Source organism: Alexandromys fortis, unplaced genomic scaffold, assembly GCF_014885135.2.
Source record: "Alexandromys fortis isolate MF-2015 unplaced genomic scaffold, M_Fortis_MF-2015_v1.1 scaffold_41, whole genome shotgun sequence".
NCBI classification, from domain to species: Eukaryota; Metazoa; Chordata; class Mammalia; order Rodentia; family Cricetidae; genus Alexandromys; species Alexandromys fortis.
In genome coordinates this window covers 11,521,806-11,529,670 of record NW_026067923.1, presented here as the reverse complement: position 1 = coordinate 11,529,670, position 7,865 = coordinate 11,521,806, and the positions used below count along the sequence as shown (strand labels likewise).

At 52.8% G+C, this 7,865-nt stretch overlaps 1 protein-coding gene across 1 annotated transcript; it reads left to right on the top strand.

Annotated features, from left to right (window-relative positions):
- The first annotated feature begins 596 nt into the window (after positions 1–596).
- Positions 597–2,265, top strand: Rrs1 (ribosome biogenesis regulator 1 homolog). Its single transcript, XM_050142078.1, has one exon. It carries the CDS (start codon positions 713–715, stop codon positions 1,808–1,810), a length of 1,098 nt encoding a protein of 365 aa, XP_049998035.1. The 5' UTR covers positions 597–712; the 3' UTR covers positions 1,811–2,265.
- Positions 2,266–7,865: the final 5,600 nt, after the last annotated feature.

The window sequence follows — 7,865 nt, the reverse complement described above, 5'->3', positions numbered from 1 at the left end:
TCATGCAACCTGCAGAGGTCAGCGTTCTGCACAGAGAGGAATGAGAGTCCTCAGTAACCTGGGGTCCGCGGACGCTTGGCACAGTCTGCCAGCCCTAAATCGCAAAGCAATCTTCTATACCTGCCTTTAAGTATGTCCGTGCGATCTCCGCTCACACCAAGGGCACAAAGAACGGGTTCTGACCATTGGCGGGGGAGAGGGAAGATTGTCTCGCCCCAGGAAATGCTGATTAGCCAAACACCTTTGTAATGGATTTAGCCGCAGAGTTCAAACACCTTCGTAAAGGATTTATCCGCAAGCTAAGCAAGCTACGTCGGGAAGCTGCGGTGCTTGCAGCCCCCGGAGTTTGAGCAGCCCGCGTCCTACTGAGACCGCCCCTGCCCCGCAGCATGCTGGGAAACGTAGTCCCAGCCATGCCCAGCACTGGTTAGGCCTCAGACAACCACGCCCCCAGCGCCGGTCCGCCCACGTCCGGTTACGAGGCCAGGTCCCGCCTCCAATCCCATCAGCTCGCCAATGCCGCCCTCTGCCGGCCTTTCCCCTAGCCGCCCAACTGTGAGCCGCTTCCGGGTACCCCGGAAGTGAACATCTGTCTTCCGGATTACGAGTCCGGACGTCCGCACGTGGTTGCCGGTTCTTTGGCTGCTGCCGTAGTGAAGCTACTTTGTGCGGCTGCCCCAAAGCAAGGAACCCGAACGCCGCAGCGACAGCCATGGAGAGCCAGAGCGTGGAGGAGCTGCTGGCTAAGGCGGAGCGGGAGGATGCGGAGAAGCTGCAGCGCATCACGGTGCACAAGGACCTGGAGCTGGAGTTCGACCTGGGCAACTTGCTGGCTTCGGACCGCAACCCCCCGACGGTGCTGCGCCAGGCCGGTCCCTCGCCGGAGGCCGAGCTGCGATCCCTGGCGCGGGACAACACGCAGCTGCTCATCAACCAGCTGTGGCAGCTGCCGACCGAGCGCGTGGAGGAGGCGGTGGTCGCGCGCTTGCCCGAGCCGCTCACGCGCCTGCCCCGCGAGAAGCCGCTACCCCGGCCGCGGCCGCTCACCCGCTGGCAGCAGTTCGCCCGCCTGAAGGGCATCCGTCCCAAGAAGAAGACCAACCTCGTGTGGGACGAGGTGAGTGGCCAGTGGCGCCGCCGCTGGGGCTATAAGCGCGCCCGGGACGACACCAAGGAATGGCTGATCGAGGTGCCTGGGGGCGCCGACCCCATGGAAGACCAGTTCGCCAAGAGGATTCAGGCCAAGAAGGAACGCGTGGCGAAGAACGAGCTGAACCGGCTGCGGAACCTGGCCCGAGCGCACAAGATGCAGATGCCCAGCTCAGCCGGCCTGCACCCGACGGGACACCAGAGCAAGGAGGAGCTGGGCCGCGCCATGCAAGTGGCCAAGGTCTCCACCGCTTCGGTGGGGCGCTTCCAGGAGCGCCTCCCCAAGGAGAAGGCTCCCCGGGGCACCGGCAAGAAGAGGAAGTTTCAGCCCCTCTTTGGGGACTTTGCAGCCGAAAAAAAGAGCCAGTTGGAGCTCCTCCGGGTCATGAACAGCAAGAAGCCTCAGCTGGACGTGACGAGGGCCACCAACAAGCAGATGAGGGAAGAGGACCAAGAAGAGGCTGCCAAGAGGAGGAAAATGGGCCAGAAGGGCAGGAGAAAGGGGGGCCGGCAGGGACCCCCGGGCAAGAGAAACGGAGGACCGCCGGGCCAGGGAGAGAAGAGGAAAGGCGGCCTGGGAAGCCGGAAGCCTTCCAGGCCTCCTGCTTTCGGTGGCAAGAAGAAAGGAGCGCCGCATCAAGGTGGGAAGAGGAAGAAGTAGTAGGCTCCCGCTGGACCTGCTGTGCCAAGCTACGACTGTCTGTACTGAGGGTTAAGTTGTGCGCGCTGCAGGCCGGTGCAGGCGGTGGCCCCTGCCCTAGTCGAGCTTGAGATTGAAGGGGCGGTTTTGCCTCCCCTCAGGGGAGTCAGTGCTGGTCTGCGAATTAATGCTTTTCCCACGACGGAGACACTGGCTGGAAATGAGGGCGTGTTTTGAGAACTGGAGAATTAGTGAAGTGATGTGGAGTAAGTTAACAGCCTGCTTTTCTATCTTGACTTTGGATACTGGATAAGAATTGATCAGATTTCTGGGGCATAGTAGATTGGTTCCAACATTTTTGTATTATTTTTGTAACAAAGCTTGTATATTTATCAAAGCAAGGAGAGTGGGGGAGCCGAGTCTACCTGCGGTCTGCAAGTGTAAAGGTTACTTAATAAAAGTATGTCGCTACCTGGTGTCGCTTTTAACTTTGTCAGTAGAAGTTGTCCGTGAAGCCAGTGGCCTGGGTACCCGTAAAGAGTGTGCTTGAATAATCACAAAGTAGTTACAGTGGTTACAGGAAGGCCGCTTGTGTCAAGAAAACACAAGCGTTCTTTTGGCACTAACTTTAGTATTAAGAGTACAACTGATGTTAAGGTGGGGCATTTGGCTAAATGAGCACAGTGCTTAAAATGGTGAACTGGAACCACACTCAAGAATGGTAATTAACCAGGAAATACTTGTCGTTCTGTTTATAACCGGTGGCTTGTTTATTGCTGTCCTATGTGGGTTTTCATTATCAACCTTTTTTTTAAATATTTGTTTTTTATGTATGCGGTGCACTGTCTTACATGTATGCCTACCCGCCAGAAGAGGGCACCAGATCTCTATAGTTCATGTAGTTGCTGGGAACTGAACCCAGGACCTCGAAAGAGCAACCTCTGAGCCGCTCCTCCAGCCCCCTCAATGTCTTATTTTGATCTTAATAAACTTATATTTGCATAAATATCTCCTGAAAGTTATTACTAGCAAACCCAGGGTGGACAGAGGGGTGCTTTCTGTAGAGCAAGCTGCCACCCCGCTCTGAACTGTCTGTCAGTGGTAGCAGGCTTGGGAGTTGGGCTGCCGGGTACTTTAGTGTTTCGTGTTTATAAGGTTACTCTTAGAAACTGCGAGGAAAGCTCAAATCGTTTCATAATAATGAAAGTACTCGTTACTGGGTTTGGATAATGTTCTAATTAAGTTCACTGGACTTTGCCATCCTTTGTGAGCCCCTCCACGGGGGCCTGGCAGATGGGCACTGCTGAGCGCTGCCAGTTTATGGTTCTAAGTACCCGCGAGGCTAAAGGTGTAGCTAGAACTTTATCAAGACCAAAACTGTTCACAGAGACCGTAACTTTGAAGGACTTGCTTTGAGGATTTTGATTGGTTGGAGGTTTTTTTTTTTTTTTTTTTTTTTTGGTTTTTTGTTTTCTGGTGAGACACAGCTCTGGTTTTAAAGTGTACACAGGTCCTGGTGAGTCTTACATTTGAGTTCAGCTGGCAACTGGGGCGGTTGTCTTCTTTCTGACTCCTGGAAAATGGGTTAAAGTTGGGTCAGGTGACCCTGCAGAGCGAATTGGGGGGGATGTTTTTCTCTTGGCCAGGATTGGCTGGAGGTGTGGGTGGAGCAGCCGGAGGACAAGGAGACTTACCATGGCCGCAGCTGCGCGCGCTCGGGTGACGCACCTGCTGAGGCTCCTGCAGGGCACAGCGTGAGTACAGGCTGCAGCAAGCATGCCACCGTGCTTGGCAACCCCTGTGCCAGCCCGGCCCGCAGGCAGGCGGAACCCGAATACTTGCAGAATGCAGGAACGCGGTACCACACTGTGCACTGGGCTGCGCAGGGCCTCAAACCATGGTAGGCCAGGATGGTACGGTGTGGCATAGCCAGCCTTAAAGAAATATTCCCCAGAGAAGGCAGCCTGGTCCCACACAGTGTGACTGGCAGTGTAGAACTTGGTCTTGTGGTTAAGACAATATATCAAAGCAACACGTGTGTACGGGGTCTGTGTGCAGAAACTGCTCTTTTCTGAGACAGGCTGCTTAGGGCGCTAGTGAGAGTTTAGACCCCTGATTGTTACCCCTTGCCGATGAGTTGTAAAAGGGGAAAGACCACCAAGTAGTTACCCTCCCTAACCTGATGCCTCCCAGAAAGGCTGAGCGCATGCGTAAATGCATGTGCACGCCTCAGCGTCAGCTAGGGAGGCAGAAGTCTGAGCTGACCTGAGGCAGAGAAAGGACTGGGACCGGAGAGGAATTCTGGCAGAGGGAAGAGCCACACCAGAGACGGAGCTGGAGTGCAGGGCCCAAATGTAGAGTCGGCCTGCCTTACTAGGGGCCAGAGAGGCCTGAGATGTGAATGGAAAACAGCTGGTGCTTACGAGGTTGCATACGCTGCCCATGAACTATTGGTAGCAGTAAAAGCTCTTAATGGAAACTCTGGAATACTGATTATTATCCCCTAGCATAAGAAAACCATGAAAATAATGGGCGCACCGCTAAGCCTGCATGCCTCACTCTGAAACATTAGCTTCTCAAAATGCCTGGTGACAAAATAATTCCATGGCCAGATAAATGTGGGGAGCCACTTCCTGCGTTGGCGTCTGTGTTGGTGTGTAAAGCCCTCTGAGGAGTCCTGCAAGAGGGATACATGCATCCTTTTGTGCTAAGCCTGTGCATTCATACTTCAAGAAAAACAAACACCGTATCCCTTAGAACCAGAGTCGTCCAGAATTATGTCTGGACCCACCGCGTGCGAAGGGAAGATGGAGTGAGTGCCATTCTGTGAGCACGCTCCGGTACCAGTGCAGGGAAGGGAGGCGTGGACTGAGGTTTACATATATGGGTGTCTTGCCTGCCTGTCTGTGCATCGCTTCTGTGCCTGGAGAGGATAAAAGAGGGCATTGACCCCCTACAACTGAAGTTACAGAGGGTTGTGAGCCGCCTTTGTGGGTTGATTCCCAATCAAACCCAAGACTTCTGGAAGAGTAGCCAGTGCTCTTGGGCACCGGGCCATCTCTCGGCCCCCTGGAAGCAGTTTTCATAAGGAAGGAAGCACAGTCCATCAGGTCAGACAGAAAGGCTTCCTCCCTGGGGCCTCAGAAGACTACCCCAGAACTGACAGGAGAGCCACTTATCTAGAAGAAAGGGGCGGGAGGAAGGTGGGTTCCCAGCAGGGACGGAACTAGGGCAAAGTTCATGATGTGGGAGGCATGGAGGTAGTGAAGTGAGGAGAGAGGAGAGATTGTTACTTTTTCGGAGCTAAATCCCGGAGATGGAGCGAGATGCGGAGCCGGTGGACGGGGCTGGGTCTGCACTTTATTCTCCATGGAAGCAGTTGTAAAGGGTGAGGTCACTGGGACCCCATCACCACCACCACACTGGGTATTGGAGCTAACACAGGTGCAGCCGAGAAGGCAGTTTGGAGACCAGTAAACATGGGAATGAGAGATGACAGTGGAAGCGGACCGAGGCGCAGCCTGAGAGTGAGTGGAGAAATAGCTGGGGCCGTGGTATGCGAGACTGTATATAAAGCTTAGAGAAGAAAGAAGGGTCAGGCGGCTGAAGGCAGCCCAGGAGCAAACCGAATGTGTAAGGGGTGGGCAGAGTGAGAAACGGGCAGAAGTTACAGTCCAGGAGAGCAGGGAATCTTGGAACCCAAAGAAAGTGCTAGCTGCCCACTGGGGGTCCTCTGGGGAGCTGGACATGCTCTTAACTGATGAGCCGGCTCTCCGCAGCTCCATTTAAACCTAAACCTTATATTAGGTTTAGGATCCTGGACAATGGACTGAGGGATCACTGGCGATCCCTTCCAGTGCAGCCACATTGAATACATCTCTCTCTGCTTTTGACTCTCTTGACTCCTTAATTGGCCTTTTGAGGACAAGTGGCTAAGCCTAGTTAAGACGGCCAGAGCTCGGGCTCCAGCCTGGGCTGATTTCAGGGACCAAGGAGTGCGCTGGACGTAAGGACACAGCCTGCCAATGTCGGCCAGGGAGAATCAAAGGGTGAGCAAGTATGGAGGTTTCAGACATGAATCTCTTAATAGGCTAGGAAGGATAGTGAGGAGGGAGCTGAGGACCTCAACACGGGTGGGCATCCTCAGAAGGCAAGAGGAGTTCCAAGTGGGACCTCCGCTTAGGGTTACAAGTGGGTTAATTAATTAGTCTTAGAACTTAAAATAGCACCAAAAGTAGGAAGAGGCAGCCATATCCCCAGCGCTGATTTCGGATGTCTTTCCTTTGCTTCTCTTGTCTAAGGAAGGCTTAATGCCGGGCAGGTTCTGCAAAGAAAGCTAGCTGGGCCTGTCAGACTGTTCCCTGCAGGAAGCAGGTGGCCTCTAGGTGGCAGCCTTGCTTTATAATTTGTGTTGACCTCGGGAAGTCGAGAGATTCTGAGAGCCATTGGAGTAACCACCCTTTTCCTTCCTTTACCTTTTCCCTCCTTGGGTGTTTTAATTCCAGATTTGAATTTTGGCGCGGTGGGGAGGAGGCTATGCAGTCAAGTGTTTGCCGACACCCCGCTATGGCAAGGTTCTCTGAGTCATAAAGAGAAACAAATGAATAAGAGAAACTGAAGCCAAAAGGAGGAACTGTTCTAGAAATAGCGGCTGTGGAAGAGAAGCGGGAGTCTCCAGAAAAAGAGACCGTGGACAGTGCGTGGGTGAAGGGCTTCAGGAAGGAGAATGTGCTGGGCGTGCGTCCTGTAAAGACAGGACGAGGTCAAAGAGAATGGGGCTGCCACAGAGAATGGGGTAGAATGGGGTAGTGGTCTGAGAGCTTCTGGGAGCTCAAGTGCAGAGCCAGTTGGAGGATAACTAAATACCTCGGAGACGTGAGAGAACTACTTAGAAAGTTCCCAGGGTTACGAGCTGAGTGGGAAGAGGCACGTGATTCAGTCAAAGCCCCTGACCAGTCAGTCCTGGCTGGAGCCTCATGAATCCAGGGCCCCATCAGCGTGTGCCCTTGGCATCCTTCTCAGAGCTGCCTGCAGGCCTTGGCTAGGCACCACTTGAATAAACATCTAATGGAAAGGATTGTTTCTGTGCTGACTAGACGCTAATGGGTTGGTTTTTGTGTTTGGTGCTATCTTGAGTTTGGCGTTTTTTGCTGCTTTCTGGTCCATACTCTGCCAGCCGCGACCCATTTAGTCCCAGGACTAGAATGTACTCTTGTTGGTTCCCTGTTTCTATTGATATTTTCCTTTTTTCTTTTCCCTAGATGCCAGTGCCCAACACATTCTCACACTTACTCCCAAGGTAATGCATTTTGAGTTACTCCATCAGCTTCGGTTTGTTTCCCACCACTAGCATGGACCAAGTGCCGAAGGGGAAACCAAGGCAGGCGGGAGGTGATGAAAGTAGCTTCCCTCGCTGTGAGGATGCCAATGCGTAGCTCCAAGAGCGCAGGACAGCCGCGCTATTTATGCCTTCAATTTAAAACACAGTATTTTTCCAAGCTGAAAACACACTTAGGACACTTGAAGAATGTTTGGGTTTTTCAAAAAGAAGGCTTTTGGGTTAAAAGACAGCTCTAAAAACTAAAGTAAGGTGATTGCTAGAAGAAGAAAAAATCTTGCCGATATCCATTTTTAAAATAATCTATTTCTTAATAATTAATAGTAATAGCAAAAGGTTTCACCTCCCTCCACCTTAGTCCTTGCCAGACTGCTTTGTAGCTTCAGCCTGTCCCCAGGATGTCACATGCATTATTGACACAGGAACTGATTTTATCCTTGGCAGGAGGTTAGCTCTAGAGCAGCAAGGAGAGAGGGCACAGCAGGCCTGAGGAGTAAGGGACAGTCAGTTACCAGGGCCTTTTCCTGCTTCAGGAGAGGTTCCCTCGGGGCAGATGGGGCCTCCAGCCTCCAGCCCTGAGTGGAACCAGCCTTAAAGTCCTTGGAAAAACAGGCAGAATTTTGACCTAATTTTTTCTCTTTTTTTTTGGGGGGGGGGACTTTTTTGAGACAGGGTTTCTCTGTAGCTTTGGAGCCTGTCCTGGAACTAGCTCTTGTAGACCAGGCTGGTCTCGAACTC